Genomic DNA, 19,481 nt, shown 5'->3' with positions numbered 1-19,481 from the left:
TTCCTTCTGTAGTTCTCATTAACCTTTTCATATCTGAAGTAACTTAAGGCTTCAGTAGATAAGCTTTGCTGTATCTTGCCTTCTCAGTTGCCTCCAGCATTTTCCTCATCTTACTAGTGGACATTACCATCTCCAATAAAATAAGTGGGTCAGTTGAATGTTTACTGCCTCAGCTGCTGCTGTCCACAGGCTGGCATATTAAACTGGGGGTCATGTCAGTCCTTGTTCCAGGCTGTGAACTGTGGTGGTGGTGAGAAACTGAACGCCATGCTCCAGAGTGGTGATAATCTTTACTAAAATGGCAGGGGAGGCCACTGAGACTAATAGTGTCTTAATCACCTGATGCTAAGTTTCATAGTCCTTAGCAGTATAGACGTGTTTGTTATAACTAATATGTTACAGAAATAATAAATAGAGATTGTAGAAGTTACTTTAAGACCAGGAGTCTGCATGCTTTACCATTCTGACTGCATCTGAGAAATGTAGCATTTCATGTTATGGAACTTTTTTTTTCTTTTTCTTTTTCTTTTTCTTTTTCTTTTTCTTTTTCTTTTTCTTTTTCTTTTTTTCTTTTTTTCTTTTTCTCTTTTTCTTTTTCTCTTTTTCTTTTTCTTTTTTTCTTTTTCTCTTTTTCTTTTTCTCTTTTTCTTTTTCTTTTTCTTTTTCTTTTTCTTTTTCTTTTTCTTTTTCTTTTTCTTTTTCTTTTTCTTTTTCTTTTTCTTTTTCTTTTTCTTTTTCTTTTTCTTTTTCTCCAAATTTTTCAGTTGTCAAATGTTAATGCTTGCTTTTTAATTTTAGTTCTAGGTCTCGGTCAAGGACGTATTCCCGATCTCGGAGCAGAGATCGTGTTTATTCTAGAGATTATCGCAGAGATTACAGAAATAATAGAGGAATGAGACGTCCTTATGGTTACAGAGGAAGAGGTAGAGGGTATTATCAAGGAGGAGGTGGTAGATACCATCGTGGAGGTTATAGGCCTGTCTGGAACCGAAGACACTCCAGAAGCCCTAGGCGTGGCCGCTCACGTTCCAGAAGTCCAAAACGAAGGTCTGTGTCTTCCCAGAGGTCCCGGAGCAGGTCTCGTCGATCTTACAGATCTTCCAGGTCCCCAAGGTCCTCTTCATCACGTTCTTCATCCCCATACAGCAAATCACCTGTCTCTTCCAAAAGACGTGCGTCTCTGGAAAAGCAGGCAAAGAAAACTGAAGGGGCTCCTTTGCAAGACAGTCCCTTGAAAAATAAATCACAAGATGAACAGAAAGATACATTTGAACATGACCCATCAGAGTCTCTTGACGATTTTAACAAATCATCAGCAGCTTCTGGCGACATTTGGCCTGGCCTTTCAGCGTATGATAACAGTCCAAGGTCACCCCATAGTCCTTCTATTGCCACCCCACCTAGTCAGAGTTCATCTTGCTCTGATGCCCCTCTGCTTAGCACAGCCCACTCAGCAAAGGATACACCTCAGCATTCCCATTCCATTCAGCATAGTCCTGAGAGATCTGGCTCTGGTTCTCTTGGAAATGGTTCTAGCCGCTATAGTCCTTCTCAGAATAGCCCATTGCATCATATCCCTTCGAGGAGAAGCCCTGCAAAGACAATCCCATCACAGAGTGCCCCCCGTGAGGAGGCTCGAGTGCGGTCGTTTTATCCTGAGGGCAGTGAACAGGAAACTGCAAAAGGTGGAAAGTTTATGAAAAGGTAAGGACCAACTTATAAGCCTACTGTTGCCTCTTAAAAATTCTAATCTGTTCAAGAGTTTTGTCAAGATCATCACTGTACCTTGGAAAATGCATTATGGAACTCTAGTAATACTAGTCTGGTTGGAATTGAACTTGAAAAATACATATACCTTTTCCTGCTAGGGTGCTTCAAGGTCTTGACTGTTGGCTGTTAGAGATAGGGACATGTATCCTTGAGGAAGAATTGGTTTCTGCTTTTCCTTTATGGTTTATTTTCTTGTACTCAATTTTTTACTGTTAAGAAAAATCTTAATTGAAATAGTGCATATAGACTTGCTGGCTTGATAGTGAACTCTGTTCAGGTATTTCAAAATTTTAATGCTTCATGTAGTTTCAAATGCTGATATTCTGGAAGTCTAAAAATGCCGATCTTGTGCAATAATTTCTTTATGTTGACATAAACAGCATCAGTTGCTAATTGTGTGGTGCAGTATGACAACTGATGTCTTGAATTGCATTACTTATCAAAGAGGGTAGGTCTTGGTATTCTTGGAATATAATGCTGTTGGTGAGAAGGAAGTTCAGTGTATGTTTTCCAGGGAATGTAAAATTCTTCAATTTGTTCTTTAAAAAGTTTGACATAGTAATTTTTGAAAGTTGTAAAAATCTTACTGGCATTAGGCTGTTCCTTTCTAATGTGACTGGTGCTCCAGTGTATTTCTTTAAAAACAGATTAGTGAGAAGAGTTGTGACTATGCTATATACGCTTGACTGTAGGCTTTTAAATCAATTTGTCTAGTCAGTGATTTATTATGTAAAAGAATTACTGCTTAGGAGATCAAAAATACAAGTTCTCTTGGATTAGATGTGTTGGTGAATGTATTAGAACCTGTGTGAACATAGCATACAGATCAGGCAGTGGCTGAAATAATAATTGGTGTGTTTCTGTGTTTAGGAGAGCTGCCTTCTAAGGGTTCCCTGCTTGTACACAATATAGTGAATGCACTAAGCCTGTGCCAGATTGTGGAATTACCTTAGTAATGTGCAGGATCTTGAAAATAATTCACTTTTTTTATGGTACTACTTCAACTCTTCCAGTAAAAGAAGTGCAAAAATGAATTGTGGTCTGAATTTTCAAACTTTATGTGAATTTGATGGAAAAAATTGCTAGTGTAAGAGAATGTGAAACTGGGTACTGATTAAGAAAACAAGCAAGTAAATTTCTAGTCATTCTACAGATAGGCATTATATTCTTCACATGCCTCCATTAGTGCATAAATGACAGTGGATACAGTGCTAATGGTGTGCCAAGCATTGCATGCTGAAATTAATTGCTTGGAGGAATGTATTTTCATCTTCTTCTTGGTGTGGGATTGACACGAAAGAGGAATGCAAGTGAACTGGAATGAATGCAATCCAGAGTTACCAGTCTCTTCTTTGCTATCCACAGGTACACAGATGAAGAGTCTAGAGTATACCTGCTTGATAGGGGTAATACCAGGGAGAAGGAGGCCCAGAAGGAGAGAGGATCAGAAAAAGGGAGGACAGAGGGAGAAAGGGAATGGGAGGAACAGGAAACTTTAGATTTTTTCGTTGATAAAGAGACTGGGAAGGAAAAGTTTAATGACTCTGAAGGGGAGGACACAGAGGAGACAGAGGATTACAGACAGTTCAGAAAGTCTGTCCTGGCAGATCAGGGTAAAAATTTTCCTACTGCATCTCACCGGAATGCTGAGGAGGAAGGAACCAAATACAAATCTAAAATGTCAATCAAGGGCAATAGAGAGAGCGATGGATTTAGAGATGAGAAAAGTTATAAGCTTAAAGAGACTGGCTATGTAGTGGAAAGGCCTAGTGCAACAAAAGATAAGCACAAGGAAGAAGACAAGAGTTCTGAGAGACTAATGATGAAGAAAGAAACTCAGTCACCTGAGCAGGTAAAGTCTGAAAAGCTCAAAGAACTCTTTGATTACAGTCCTCCTCTACACAAGAATCTGGATGCGAGAGAAAAATCCACCTTCAGAGAGGAGAGCCCACTTAGGATCAAAATGATAGCCAGTGACTCCCATCGTCCTGAAGTTAAACTCAAAATGGCACCAGTACCTCTTGATGATTCCAATAGGTAAATTATTCCGCTTTACAGTGTGGTTCTCCAACTGCCTGCAGTGTTGCTTGTATTTATTTAAACTAGTGCTTTCTTTTTGTGTGTCTCTTTTGTTGTTGATACATTTTAGACCTGCTTCCTTGACTAAAGACAGGCTGCTTGCTAGCACACTTGTCCATTCCGTCAAGAAGGAGCAAGAGTTCCGATCCATCTTTGACCACATTAAGTTGCCACAGGCCAGCAAAAGCACATCAGAGTCATTTATTCAGCACATTGTGTCCTTGGTTCACCATGTCAAAGGTATGTATTTAATTTATTGTACTGGCTACGTACAAGTCTGACAAGTTTATTTAAGGCTATTTGCTGTTTCTAGTAAGGGAGATTTCAGGCCTCTTTGAATGTTGATTTACCCAGACTTTCTTCCTGTTGAGGTATGCATGAAAATAATTAGAAAAATAATAGGCACAGGAACTAGGACAAAAAACCCATGAGCGGTATAGAGTATAATAGCAGGTATTCTATGTTTCTGGATAAAATTTTGAGCCTAGGTAGCATAGAAAGTTTGAATTTCTGCAGTGTAGTTTAAACATACTACACCAGTCAATTTTTCTTATTTTTTTTAATGACTAACATAAAATTTTATATTAAATGTTGCAGTGTGGGTTGACAGATCTCTTTTGACTGTAAATACAATGGCATTCCTTTTGGAGCACCCTAGAGGTCATTTCCAGATTCTTAATAGAAGGGGTTTTTTTTCTCAGTAAAATTTAAGAAAAATTATATATTAAATGGTAGTAAAGTTCATGGTGATAATATGTTTTATTCCTATATGACAATATTTTCAGGAATTTCACTTACAGAAATTTGGCAGTGGCTAAATAAACCTCCATTAAATGAGTTACATACTAATTATTCTCTGGTATAACAACAGTAGCTGTTTTATATAAACACCAAGAAATACCCTTAACAAACCAAGCACAACAAAAGTCCTCCCCCAAAACCACTGAAATCCAAACCTAGACCATCAAAGTAGATATATTTCACTTAAGTCATAAATCCTCTCAAAGTTTTTTGATGGGAAAATAGATAGTTCCTAAAACCCCCTGGGGATGTCTGGAGTGTTCTTTAAATGCCTTTTTTTCTATAGCATTTGCTTTATTTCAGTGGACTGTTTTCTTGCTGTTGTGTTAAATGTAACTGAGATAATATAAAGCTGGTGACAGTAATTTTGCCGTATCATCTTAGTAAAGGAGAAATATGGAAATACTTAATTAGGTACCAGATTCAATGAATCTGTCTGTAAGCATTGTTTTTACAATGTGTTAACTTCTAAAATTGCTGAGATTTGCGTGCTAGAAATATGTGCTGACATTCAGTTAAAAATCTCGTTTTGTTGACATAATTCAGATTACTAAGGGAAATTATTTCCTTCTTACTGAATTACTTATAAAGTAATAGCAATAATGGACTATGATGATGTATTAGATAAAAAGAATTATTGGGATACCTGTTTAGTGTATAATGATTTGTTGTGAATGTATCTATTTATTGATATATAAAGAAATGTAAGACTCAATCCAGTGAGAGCTTCTGTAAATTTTTGCTTATATGGTACGTACGTAGCTGTAGGTGAAGATAATACTTCTGGAACTCTCACATGTTGATCACAGAATAGACTTTTTCTGTAAATTTTTGTATGTTGAATATCTGATAAATTTAACAGCCTGTCTGGTCAAGTTACTAGAATATGTACAGTTACGGTTGTTTTTGAAAGCAGAACATCTCTAAGTTTCAGATTTACTGTGGTCTGTGATCAGAATTTTTGTAACTTTTTTGACAAACTGAAGTTATGTTCATTATTGGTGTGATGCGACCAGTCTGAACAGCTCTTTATTAATGTAGAGCTGAAAATGCCCAGTGATGTTTTCTTTTTCATTGTAACTAGGTCCTGGAATGTGTTTTGAAATGGCAAAATCCATGTTACAAAAGTAAAATAGCTGTTGAAAGATACAGATGCCAAACAGGCAAAGTTGAACCTTCTGTCTTCCTGGCAAAAATGGCATAAAAACAGAATTGCTAGCTCAAATTCCTGTGTTTGATGGAATTATGATTGAGGCACTACCCTTGTAGTGGCCGTTTCAAGTTTTAATGGTTGGTTATGAGACAAATGCTGGATGCCGGGCGGTAAGTTGATACAGATGTATGTTGACCTGTTAAGCAGATAGCTTGCTTCATATGTAACATTTCATAGCTCATGACTTTATGTATTTCTATATTACATTTAAACACATTTGTTGAGCTGGTTTAAAAACTGAGTTTTGCTGTGGCTGATTTAACTGTCTCTGAAGGAAGGAGAAAATTTGTCAGAGAAGTTGTCAAGTTTGCCAAGATGCCAGATGCTTAAATGAATTTATTTATGCATAGGTGTGTTAATTGTATTGTTTATCATCACAACTTCCAATTAAGAAATTGTATTCCTTTAAGAACAGACTTGCTAGGTCATTCATGTAGTTATTGCAGTGTACATTACTTAAATGTTTTCACTAATTCTTATTTTAAGTTATAGATGAGATGAATGGTAAAATGTACTTGCTGCAAGTATTCATGACTCAAAAGTAATTTCACTTTCTCTTGTGGGCAAAGTATAAAATAACTGTTTAAGAAATTGCTCTTTCTCTATTATTAGAGGAAAATGTCATTGAAAATGAGCAAGTCCAATCAGTAAATGATGCTTGAATTAGATGTGATACAGTCATGGCATAGTAGACTTGCAGTGATGCTGTGCGCTGTTATTTTGTTTGGGTTACAGAGTGTGTAAAAATAGGGAAAACGCCACATTTGCTTGTCCTGATAAATTTACTGAAAATACTGTGGGTTTTGCCTGCTACTTGCCTTTCTGTCAGGAGTAAAATATGTGTCAGTTGAATTAAACTAATGAAACAGTGTTTTTCCTATTGTAACCAACAGAGCAATACTTCAAGTCAGCTGGAATGACCCTAAATGAGAGGTTCACTGCGTATCAAAAAGCAACTGAAGAACACTGCACCCGACAAAAGAGCCCAGAAATACATAGGTATATGCTAACTGCATATGCAGATGCTTTGTGTTTCAGATAATGTCTTCTGATATTTCTTTTGAGAACCCAAAATACCTTTTCTAATCTGTATGAGGTAATTTGTATAATTACAAAATACAAAAAAAACCCTTCTGTAAAAGAGTACTCATCTGAGTCAGGTCTGGCTTCATCTGTGGTTTTGTGACAGATGTCTTCTCTACCTCTGTATCTCATTTGGGATATATTTACTTTTCTCACATGCAGTGCTCAAATATTGAGGGGCATATGTCTTGAAGATGAAAAGAAGCCCTGTACATGCATCTTTCTTCTTCAGTGTGAAATGTTCCATCTCATACTACTTTAGTTTTTGTGTGTGTTAATTTACAGCAGTTTTTTGAAAAATCTGAGAATCTAAAAGGTAAGAAGGTAGGCATGCAGATGTAGTGTTTGATCATGTGCTCTAGTTTTATGATGCAGTGGACTATATTTGTGTTGCATGTGAGGCTACAGTATCCAACTTTACAAGTTTTCTTGTTAAGAACTTCTGACTTTACAGCAAACTATCTTAGGTGCTGATGGTTTCTTGGAGGGGGTGGGCTTTCAGCTGGCTACATATAACTGATCCTTTTGAAAGGAAGCATTAAACATTTTTTCTGTCTTTCAAGCTTTACTTAAAATGTGAAACATCAGTCTGCCTATTTTCTGTATTTGTGTTTTTAGCATAGTTCACACAGAACAGAACAATGATTTTTAATTTTTAGTCTGCTTCTATATTCTGGTGGTGAGGTTTAGTAATGCAAAAAGTTTATTCTGCTGTAAAAATGCCTTGTTTGTCAGTTTTCTGTTGAAATGAAATGTCTGAGGCTGTTAAAAGTCATGTACATGTATGGCAAGACACTGCTTTTATTTTACATTTAGGAGGATTGACATCTCTCCAAGTACCCTGAGGAAGCATACCCGTTTAGCAGGTGAAGAGAGAGTCTTTAAAGAAGAAAGTCAAAAAGTAGGTTCTAAGTAAATGTCCTGTCTGTGCTTCTAAACTTATTAAACTTAGTCCCCCTTTAAATCTCAACTTCATCTTTGTGTTTTCTATATAAAATATAAAAATAATTTGTATTTATTACACCTGGAGTACTTACATTTAGAATTTTTTTTCCTTTGAGTAAAACATGTTACTAAGAAGCTGATTTATGTAGCATGATTTTGTCATATTAACAACATGGTATGTAAAGTCAAGTCTTCTCCCATGCTTCCTTTCTTCTTGCATGTTTCTTGACCACTAAGCTGCCCAAGGACAAAGAGTAGGTTTGGGGCAGAGGGAAGTACCAAGATGGTCAGTGAGTGGTGTGGTTGAACTGCAAAGGTGCTTGTGCTCTGTTTGAAAACAATTCACCAGAAGAAATGAATACTTAATTATCTCCCCAAACCATGTATTGTCGTCTGTATTGTCAAAAACTAGACACCAATTGGCTTGGTGGGAATGCTTGTTTGAAATGAAATTCTCAGCTGTTCTTTTTTTTAGATGTAGCCATTGCATGTAAAGGGTAATGTCAATTTGTGTGCTGAAGTTTGTTGAAAAATAGGTAAATTCTATCTTTTTATTTCAATTGATGCACAACTTGCCTTTTCACTGAGATTGTCTTGATGTTTTATTTCAATATTTCGTTCCAAAATATATATTTGTTTACAGGGAGATAAAAAATTAAGGTGTGATTCTGCTGATCTTCGGCATGACATTGACCGACGTAGAAAAGAACGAAGTAAAGAGCGAGGAGACTCAAAGGGTTCCAGGGAATCCAGTGGGTCAAGAAAGCAGGAGAAAACTCCAAAAGATTACAAGGATTACAAATCTTACAAAGACGACAGGTAAATATTTGAAGTCCCTATAGAGGATTTTAGCTTCTAATTAGTCTTTTGTAATTGTAAGCTTAATTGCTTTCAATTTTCAATGTATAATGGAACATTTAATTTTAAACAATTAAAATTATTTGTTTTACAGCAAATATGTATTATCTGTCTTTTACACGGCTTATGGTGGATGAGGACAAAAACTTTGGAATAGCAAGCTAACACTGAAAAAAAAAATGACAAATTAATCTGTCCTATTATCCAGGCTACATCAGGAGGTTGGACTTCAATGCAGTACATTTCTATAAACAGTTTGTGTAAGAACTTTGGTTCGTTATGCTTGATTCCGCACTTTTTCAACTCATAACACCCAGAGTATGAGAATTTTACTGATACTTAGGTTTTAACATGGGTGAGAAGGGGAATTTTTAAATTTTTCTCTAAAGCCAGTGGGCTGTTTTAAGAAAAAAAAAGTTAGCATATCTCAGTGGATACTGTGTAGAAGTGGTAAGAATTACTTCAGGTATGACCTTTCTTTGAATAGAATGTTAAAATCTTGTAAATTGGGTCAAGTTAATACCACTATGGGGTTACTAAAAGTTTCGCTGTAGGAGTTTTTTCCCTGCTTTGTATTGTATGTAAAGTGAATTTTTACTTATGCTTCCTGTTTCCCATTTACTTTGACCAACAGTGTGCAAACTGAACTGTGTCAAGTTACTGTAAAAGTTTACCTTGAGGGTTTTTTCCCTTTAAATTCTGTTTTTCTGCCTCAGAAGAAAGGCAGATCTTAAAAGTAACAGAATCTCTTCATGACATCAAAATCTAGAAAAGCTGTATTTTACAGTTTGCAGACTGCTGCTTTCCAACTGCCAGCAATAATAAGCATTAAGTGCACTTAAATGTGTCAGAGGAGGCTGGAAAGTGGAAATATACTTCGCCTTAATATCTCAAATATGTAATGTGTGACTTTATAACCAGAAGGGGGTTAGTTTTTCATAAAATCTAGAGACTCGGTTTAGTATAGCATGTTACAGACTATCTAGTATGTTTAAAATAGCACATAGTGGTTTTTTTTATTTTTCAGTAAACAAAAAAGAGACCAAGACCGTGCTCGGTCCTCCCCATCTTCCTCCCCATCTTCTTCCTCATCCAGTTCTCGAGAAGAAAAGGATTGCAAGAAAGAAAGAGATGAAGAGTTCAAAACCCACCATGAACAGAAGGAATACTCTGGTTTTGCAGGAGTCAACAGGCCAAGAGGCACCTTTGTAAGTTTTTCTCCTGTTCTTCCCCCAAATTATGAACATATCACCAATGGCAGTAGTGTAACAGAGAAAACGAGGGAGTGTTGCAGTGTTTCATGTTAGGCTAGACTTATTCTTGAGTTCTTTATGTGAGGTACCAAACCTGAAATATTGAGTCTTTTTTTTTTTTTCCCGACCCCTCCCCAGTAGCAGTTAAATGATGTGTAAATATGCATTAGCCTGACATTAGAGATCCTAGCATAAGGCTGGAGAAAAGCATTTCTTGATTATTCCTTGCTCTTCTCTAATAATGCTGTTTCCTAACAGGATCTGAAAATTTAGTGTTCTATAAATTTTAAATCTTGGGTCCTGTTACCTCTTAGCTCCCAGCAGCTTGTTTTTCCTTCTCACTTTGGGTTTGGTTTTGCCCTCCTTTTTGTGTAATGCCTGCAACTTGTTAAATAGAGAATGGCACATAATTAAAAATCAGTGTCAAACTTGAAACAGCTGTATTGAGGTGATGGTATACTTGTTATTTTTCTGTTTCTTTGCTTTGGACTAGCCACTGGGCATGAAAGCTCATTGATTCACCTCTGGAATGTATTTAAGCATTGTGATTTGGAAAGTGGCATATTGACCACTATAGTCTTCAGAAAGATCTTAAACTTTCAGATTCCATGTTAATGTAGTTATTGATATATAATTGGGAAATGTAGAAGCATTAAGAAAAACTAGGAATCAATCAAGAAGGCCTTGAAAAAGATAAGGAGCCCTTAAAAACACCATACAACCCAAACCAAAAGAAAAAAAACAACCCACAAATAGACACCACACACCCACACCCTAAGACCACAGCAAAACAGACCTCCAAACTACAGCTAAACACACAAAATAGTGCAAGTTCTGTGTAGGCTGGGAAAAACAGTTTTACATGATAAGTAGGAGTAATTTCATACTTCAGTATTAATTCCTTAATGTAGCCTGTAATTCAGATCAAATAATGGTAAAATGCGTTGTTTGGTACAAACGTTTAGTCATGCATAAAATACATTTTGAACTACATAAAAGGGTGTCTGAAATGCATGTGGCATGTGCCAACACCTGAGGCTTGAATCTTCCATCTAAAAAACCGTAGCTACCTAGAGGAAAATTCAAAGTTGTAAATTTCTAATACTAAACGTGCATCATTTCCTCCTTTCTTCTTATTTTTTTATATAGTTATGCTATGGAACTATGTGGCATAAGTATATAAATCCCTGGATGGTGTAGGCATCAAATATGACTATCAGCACAATTTCTAGCCGTATAAAATAATGGCACAAACAAAACAGAAGTTAAACAAAAGGGAGCTCAAAACTCCATCTGCTCAAAGAGATTTAGTGGGAGAAAAGTCCTAATTGGTTGAAGCCTTCCTGCTTTATAAAACCGGATTGTATCTATTGTGAAAGAGATGCTACTTCACATGCACTTGAGGTAGATGAGAACTGGAAAGTTAAAAGACTTCTACTCATTTAATTGCTAGTGACTGCCAGTTCTGTCTACGCAGTGATAGCAGGTTAATGTTCCCTAACAACGTTCATGGTCACACACAGGCTTTTGGGACAAAGTGTCTGAGCAGGTCAATCTAAATAGGCCAGCCCTGCTGACTCAGATCTCCACTTAGTGATACATCTTGGATGGTATCAAAACTACAGACCAGGTAGCGTAGGAATGTGTTTGTAAATACAGGCTAGTAGTGGCTGCATTCCAGTGAATACTGCTTTGCTTTTGGAGTAAATAAAATGCTTTGGTTGTGAATCCTTCTCCTAACAGGAAGCCTTGGAGAATGTAGCATCTCCCCTATCCAGCAAGCTAATGTTAAATCAGCAATGTTTTTTTCACTAACTCCAGCTGATACGCAATTCTGTTGGATTCTAGGCTTCTCATACATAAGCATCATGAGTAGTTTTGAAATATGAACACAGAAATAAGTAGAAGTTTTCAATGGCAATGTCATTAGTATCCATATCTGAAAGAATTCTGTGTAGCAGCTCTATTTAAAGTGAGTTTCATAGAGAAAATATACTCTTGGGGTTTTTTTTGTGGTAGTCTTTGTAATGAGCAAGCCCATGAAGATAACACCATAGTAGATTTTATGTCCTGTAGTTCTTTACCTGAAAGATGATTTAGTAGGGAGAAACATTAATAAAATGGTGAGGAAAAGTGTAGATGTTTTTCTTACAGGGAATCTGATCACAGGACCGAATACCAGGAAACACTGATACCTTTTTTTTTCTCTTTTTAAATCCTGTCATAATTCTGTCTGCCCCCTCCCCCAGGTTACTGTTTGTTGTTCCCTAATTTTGTAAAGCTGTTGGAAATAAAAAAAGTGTGTCGTATTTCCTCCCTTATACAGTTAGTCTATTGCTTTCCAAATGACTCTCCAAGAGTATTGGATCGGTCTTAGGAGTCTTCTACAGATTGTTTTTCAGTCTGTTTGATTTCAGAGTAATTTTAAATCTGTTCAGCATAAATTCTGCATCAGAAGTTTCGGAGCTTTGTGGAACTAAGTATGCATAATACTTATCTTTTGAGTTAGTTAATTACATACATTTTTTGGTCTATGTTTATGAAACATGCGTATTTTTAACAAATTAGTTTCCAGTCATGTTTTTGTACTATTACTCCGAAGATGCAGTTCTGTGTTTTTAAGTAGGTTATTTGTGGAAATTGTGTTCTGTAGTAACTGCAGTTTTTAGCAGTCTTATCTTCCCAAACTAACCTTTCTTCTCCCCTTGGATGAAGAATAAACTCATTTAATGTTTTCTACAAGCTAAGTATTCACATGCTGAGATAACTGTATGCATTACTACTTAGTGTATTCTGAGTTAAGGGTGGTTTTTTGCTGTGTGACTTTCTAGCCTAACATTTTAAAACCCCAGTAATTCATTATAAAGAATTTTTAAGACACTCTTTTTCACTTCAGGCATTGCTACTCTGCACAGTACATACCAATGATTTTTTTCTGAATAAAGAATTTACTAATTTGAAATGTAATTTGGCCTAAGGATACACTTTTTGAATCTTAGATAAAAATGTTTGAGTAACACACAGTGGATATACTCCCTTGAAAATTGCACTGTTAGTATGTATTCTAGAATCACCTTTTCATAACTGATACACTTGACTCCATAAATGACCTTTCTTTTCCTCCTGACAGTTTTGTCCCTGTTTCAGTCTAGTTTTCCCCTTGTTTTTTTGTCTGTGAACAGCTTCAGAAGCTTCTTGTGACCTTTTGCTCCAACACATTGGTTTACTAGCAGTCAAATTTCTTTTCACTGGTTGTGGGTGAACTTATGCCAAGAACTCAAATGTGTTTCAATTAAGTTTAATAGGATCATTATTTCAAAATGAATGCTTGAATATATTACTTAAGGTAGAGTGTGAATTTAAAAATGGTTTTCCACTTGCAGATACTGTAATTAAGCACAGAAAGAGTATTTTCAGTAATAGAGAACTTGAACTCTACTTTGTGGTGTTATATAAATGGATTAAATGACATCTTGGTTAATCAGTTTCGAATTAGGGGCAGAGGAAGAGCCAGAGGAGTCTTTGCTGGAACAAATACTGGTCCCAGCAACTCAAATACTACTTTTCAGAAGAGACCGAAGGAAGAGGAATGGGATCCTGAATATACCCCAAAAAGCAAGAAATACTTCTTGGTGGGTGTGGAGAACTCGATGTCTTATGCATGCTTTTGTTTTTTCAAACTTTCTACAAGCGTAGAAGTAGCATGCATGTATGGATAAGGGACTGCAGTAACTGAGAGTATCAGGGTGGCTGTAGTGGTTGGTTCTACTTATCTTTCATCTTTCTGCAGCAGGCTGGCAGTAACTGAGGCCTAACATGGAATTTATCTCCAAAACTTTCATCAGGGAGTGGGGAATAAGGCAGGCTCAGACAAAATTTGTTAAAACCAAACTTGAAACCAAAAAGACTTGTGCTGTGTTTTCCTGGATTTACGTCTATATGACATTTGAGATCTTGTCTTAGTTTGGTCTGGAAGTCTGCAAAAGTGGAAGATCAGAAAAAGCTGACAGTACTTGTGGGGATGTACATGGGCAGACTCTGTTATGAGCAGTTTTCTGCTCTTAGCTGAGCAGCGTGATAGTCATAAGAAAATCACCACAGTTTTGATGCCTTTTTCCCATCTGGATTATGAAAGGAGGACCGTTGATGTAACCATTCTAAGTAGTGTAGCACAATGAATGTGTGGCCTCTGCTCCAGTTATTTCCGTAACAATGCAAACTTTGAAGGATGTTGTTTCATCATTGGAAAATGATAAGTAGTGAAGATGGGACCTTCTCCTATATCATTATAGCTTGTTACAGATATGTTAACAGGTAACTAAGAAATGATGCAGTCCCAATTCGGCCATTTGTCTAAGGAGTTCTCTGTCTTTCTACACATATCTAAACTTTCTGATCTGTAAACAGATGTGATAATCTATTCATTATACTAGAACAATCAACTGTAGCTATTAAACTTGAATTTCTAAAAATATTTTAAATAAGTCACCCTTCAACTACTTCTGTGTAATTAAACTGCATTATATGGGTGTGATATGTGTTTAATAGTTCAGACTTCTTTCCAAATCACAAGTGAAAAAAAAAGTATGTTGAAGCAAAAGTACCTCACCATTCTAAATATAAACTTTTTTTATATTAAAAAATGGTCTGTAGATTTCATGCAGTGTGTGAAATGATTGTCAGAACTTACTGAACTATGTAAGGCTCTATTTGGTAGCAAGACAGCAAACTTTAGGCTTATTAACCAGAGAAACTGAACTATTGTTTGTTAATGTTAGATTTAAACAGTTTAAACTTAATTTGCCCTACGTTGTGCAAGTGAGGCAGGTTTTCTGAAAACTGCCTGCAGTTACCTCTTCTTATGAAGTATAAAGAACTCCCTAGAGCTTCTTCTTTTAAAGTAGTGATTTTTCCCCTCAAAACTAGTAATTTTTAATTCTGACAGAGTGTAAGTTACAGACAAGTGACTTGTTACTAACATTTGAGTAGATCCACAGCAAATAAGGGCTCTTAAAACAACTTTATTGTTGTGGTTTTAGTTACAGCATCATGCCTTTTAAGAATATACCTCATAATTACGATCTGAAGAGAACTTTTAAACAGTTACATTATTTTATACATTTGCTATAGATTACTAACATTAAGGAGTACATTTAAGAGGTGTCTAACCTTACTCTTTGTCTGGTGTTATTGTAGCATGATGACAGAGATGATGGTGTGGATTATTGGGCCAAAAGAGGAAGAGGCCGTGGTACTTTCCAGCGTGGCAGAGGGCGTTTTAACTTCAAAAAGTCAGGTAGCAGTCCGAAGTGGACACATGACAAATACCAAGGGGATGGGATTGTGGAAGATGAAGAAGAAACAATTGAGAATAATGAAGAAAAGGACAGACGCAAAGAGGAAAAGGTAAATCATTCAGTGAATTGCGGATTAGACAGTTCATCTTGCAGTATGCCAAGTAATTGGATGCATGTCGGGATCACTTTAGCAGATTCCGGAGTTGGGTTATTAACAGTTTACAACAAGACTGTTTTCTTTCTTTCCACAGGAATAACCTGGAAGAAAGTTGTAGCTGAAAGAGCAGCTCTTGCACCACCCACACAACATTTTTAATATGTTTTTTTGTTGTCAAATGAATGTAAGCATTTTACTTAAATTTTACTGTTGGAAAGTAGTTTAGAGAGATTGTTTTTGTTTTAAGCCTTTAGAAAAAAATCATGATATAGTAAACTATGTTAATGATCGTACAGGTAGAAAGTAAAATATTTGTAACAACTTTTAAGAAATTTTACTGTTTGTTATATGCAGTGTAATTCTGCTTTGTCCAAATATATGGTCAAGTACAACTCTAAAAGTTTTGATTCTCCCCTATGTCTGTGTTTTATTCTGAAGTAAACTTACAGCTCTGCGCACCTGAAATCTTGGAGCGGCATTTTTTACTGATCACTACTTCTCTGTTGCCTTTATATAAGAATTGTAATTAAGGGTAGTTATCCAGTCACAGTATAACCAGTTGTGCAAAATGCTGATTGTATGTTAGTTCACAAGAATCAGGTTTACATAGTGATAAACCTGGATTCTTATTCCACTCCGCAAGAGTGCAGCAAGAATGTTACTTAAGCAGTGAAATCGTCACTCTTCATTAGTAGCCTAAGAAATACGTATGTGTATGAAGACTACAGTGAATTTCAAGTATATTCTTTGATAGCTTAGTCATCAGCAGAACACTTAAGTTAAATTGGTGGCAGTATCAATCTAGCTTCTTTTTTAGCAATTTCTTTTACAGTTAGTTAGAATTCTCTTTAGTTTTCTCTATGTGGGCTTGCCTATCTGGGTATATAATCTGGCAAGAGTGAGTCAAACACATGTACAGCATTTAAGTTAAAATGAGAGGGCAGGGCAGTGGAAGGTGGGAGGAGAGAAATTAAACAAAACACCACAAAAATCCCTGGAAAAATAAAGCAAGGTATGTTAAAACCTGAATTGGTAAAGGTAGTTCATACATACCAGAAGTGTGAGAAATGAAGCTTAATCTTATTTTCTTCTACACTGATTTCTAATAGTTGTGCTGCAAGAATTTTTGTAGCCAAAGTGCAGATGTTAGTCTTTTTTTTTCTCTGTTCTTTTTTTAAACAAAAATAACAAACCCACAAGCTTAGTTTTAGTAGTAGGTACACACTTAACCTCTAGAATGTTAAGCATGACAGTAATGTACTTGAATTACCAGAACAAGGACATTCTAATACAAGATCACTTTCTTTTTCTTTCTCGAAATGCTGTAGATAAACTAAATCTTAGTGTTATATGGAGTTAAAAGTGTAGTTGTTCTTAGTCACCCCTTGGAATGGCATAATATCTTTAAAAGTAGAAAAAAAAGAAAAGGAAAAGCTTTGATAGAGTGTTTGTATTAAATTCCTATATAATGTATGCCCTCTTAGTTGCTTTACTGTTAGGAGGGAGCAGTTAATATCTGCCCTATCCAAATTAAACACTAGAAGGCAGGAAAACATAGTACTGTCAGTAATCCTAACTGTAGCTGAAGAAACTATGTTTTAGGTTGTACTAGTTTGCTAGCAGCTGTGTACAAAGGGAAGTAGGAATAATACTTGCCTCCCAGTAGTAGTTAGTTAGTAAAGGGTCATTTGAAAGATTTGGTTTTACATGTACAGTGCATCTTTTAATAGCTGTTTGAAATGATAAACTGAGTATTCTTTGGACTTCTCAGCAAAACTCACACAGACTTTGTGTATACTAAATTAAAATAAGCAAAAAAGGGAACAAAGCAAACTAGGCATCAGGGTCTCAGTCTGTCCTAATGAAGTAAAATTAAACATCAGTCTGAAACTAACAGGACTAAGATATACTTGAGCTGTCATGACCTTAGAATAGGTAATTTTTTTCATTTAGGTCAAGTTGAAGGGGTTGTGTGTCATAAAGCAATATAATTCCTGCAAGATAAGGCAGATTTAAATATTCTACTTCAGCTGAATGTCCAAGGAGATCTGGTAGAGATTGCTTTGGTAATGGCATTTGGTCCTACAAACCTGTCTGTAGGTTAGGTCATAGAAATCCATTTTTTGCAATCCCCAATTTCATTGTAGTTTATCAGAAATGTAATTTGGTTACAGAACCCATGATGACTGCCATTACCATTTCTTGAAATAAATTAATTCAAATTAAGAGAGAATGTAGTCAAAGATGGAAGTTGCTCTCTATGAGGGATCTGTAAGAAACAACGTGGGAGTGGAGATTACTTTTTTAATAAATCCAGATCTGGTGCTTCAGCACTCACTAGTCTTTCAACATGAATAGTGAATTTTCACTGTGATAGGAAAAAACTTTTTTCGAGGTTTTTGCTTGGTTCTGCTAAGGTAGTTGCATGACCTGTGAATGGAATTTCAGTGGATTTTGCATTTCTCTTTTGAAAGGTCTTGAAAGACCATCATTGATGGTAAAGGGGAAAAAAAGTGTAGACATGCTGGTATAAAATGTTTAACTACCTTTTGAATTCAGTTATTCATTCTGACTCACTGCTCTTCAGCAACGAAGCACTTTTTAAGGACACCACACAGAGATGAAGTGGATTCACAGAGTTTGAAGTTATCCCTGCAGTTCAGATAAAATCAGGGATACATTTCGCTGGGCAAAAAAAAAAAAAAAGATCGCCAACCAACCTGGAATCCAGTGGCTGTACTGTTAGTACAGTGTACATTTAGTTTCTTGGTTTGGAATTAAATCTCACGTAGTCTTTTTTCCCAGGAACAGTTAGCATTACTGTAACAGCGGGCAGCTACATAAGAGTAAAGCTTTCCTGCATTTGTTTTGCTAGTGCTTTAAAAGGAGAGCTGTTCCTGAGCTTTGGCTCAGCTCCAGAGGTAATGGCTGCAGCATTAAGCCTTGAGCCCTGTGTCACTTCTGGTTTCTTAAAGCCGGCCTATCACAAGATGCTTTTGTTCAGAAGATCCTGCAGGTCCCTTCTGTAGTGTTCAGAGCTGTACTTGCTGACTTGAAGCATTTCTGCACGAGTTCCCAGCTGCACCTCTTATTCAGTGCAGCTGGTTACTGGTGCTGGTGCAGTGAAACTAAATTGCCTCAGTTTTGCTGTTGCTTACGAGACCCTGCCTCTCCCTCGCTTTGCAGTAGTGTTGTTCCCATCCCATTCTGTTGACACTTCCCCTTCTTTAGTGAGAAGGTGTTGGAGGAGTAGGTGAGAAGTATGGGGTTTTTTCTTTTTTAAGACAAGTGCCTTAAACTGTAATACAGTTTTTCAAAATGTCCATTAAAATGTTCTGCCCTTCCTCTCCTGAAGCTTAAGCCTTCCTCGTCTCCTGAACCAGCTCTATGCTGTTACTACAGTGTGTTACCAGTACTGCTCCTTCTTTGTGTTTGGTCTTAGAGAATCGATCCAACTGACAAGTCCTGGACAAGGGTAACCAGCAATACTGCCGTAGTAACTACAGTACTGACAGTAGTAACACTGACTGACAGATGAGGGAAGGGATCTCCAAACACTGACTGACTGCATAGCTGGAGGAAAAGGATATCTGTATTTCTTCTCCTAGTGTGAGTGCTGTGAGCACTGCTAACTTCCTTGAAGTTTTCAGCGTTTCTAAGGAAAACAGCAGAAATCTTTCATAAAGATGAAAGAAGAAGTGCAAGATAAAAGAGCAAGTGCAGAATCTAAAGCCAGCTTTTGAAGTGAAGTCCGTGTAGTCAAGCGTTGTTGGGCAGCTGTTGTGTTGAGGATACTTAGTGCATTTGTTTTAGGTCTCTGAAGTAGTTACTAGTTTGCTACATCGAAGACCTAAACCATCTCAGTTTAGCTCCTTGCCATTAATTCAGCAAGTTAACAGGCCCTGGTGCATTTCTTCTGTTGGCGCGTACTGTGTTCTGCCTTCGCAGGCGTAGAAGCTGCGTTTTCTCGTGAGTACACCACCTTGTCAGTCAGGCCTACGCGCTGGCCGCGGTGCGCTGTGGCC

The 19,481-nt window shown here is 36.7% G+C and overlaps 1 protein-coding gene across 8 annotated transcripts in view; it reads left to right on the top strand.

Moving 5' to 3' along the window:
- BCLAF1 (BCL2 associated transcription factor 1) overlaps positions 1-15,921 on the top strand; it is a 24,213-nt gene extending 8,292 nt beyond the window's left edge. For 4 of the 8 annotated variants that reach the window (XM_017737250.1, XM_008635958.2, XM_017737249.1 and 1 more), the window contains 10 exons: positions 799-1,704; positions 3,136-3,807; positions 3,920-4,089; positions 6,757-6,862; positions 7,763-7,847; positions 8,535-8,710; positions 9,777-9,957; positions 13,488-13,634; positions 15,199-15,408; positions 15,551-15,921. In XM_017737250.1, the coding sequence (XP_017592739.1) occupies positions 799-1,704; positions 3,136-3,807; positions 3,920-4,089; positions 6,757-6,862; positions 7,763-7,847; positions 8,535-8,710; positions 9,777-9,957; positions 13,488-13,634; positions 15,199-15,408; positions 15,551-15,556 (2,659 nt within the window). In that variant the 3' untranslated portion in view covers positions 15,557-15,921. Of the gene's footprint in view, positions 1-798; positions 1,705-3,135; positions 3,808-3,919; positions 4,090-6,756; positions 6,863-7,762; positions 7,848-8,534; positions 8,711-8,843; positions 9,010-9,776; positions 9,958-13,487; positions 13,635-15,198; positions 15,409-15,550 lie in introns of those variants that run through there. The other 4 variants (XM_008635962.2, XR_001862941.1, XM_008635960.1 and 1 more) reach the window with 4 other exon arrangements.
- The last annotated feature ends 3,560 nt before the right edge of the window (positions 15,922-19,481 follow it).

Source organism: Corvus brachyrhynchos, unplaced genomic scaffold, assembly GCF_000691975.1.
Source record: "Corvus brachyrhynchos isolate BGI_N302 unplaced genomic scaffold, ASM69197v1 scaffold6, whole genome shotgun sequence".
NCBI classification, from domain to species: Eukaryota; Metazoa; Chordata; class Aves; order Passeriformes; family Corvidae; genus Corvus; species Corvus brachyrhynchos.
The sequence above is the reverse complement of the archived record's forward strand: the minus strand, read 5'-3'. Positions and strand labels throughout refer to the sequence as shown.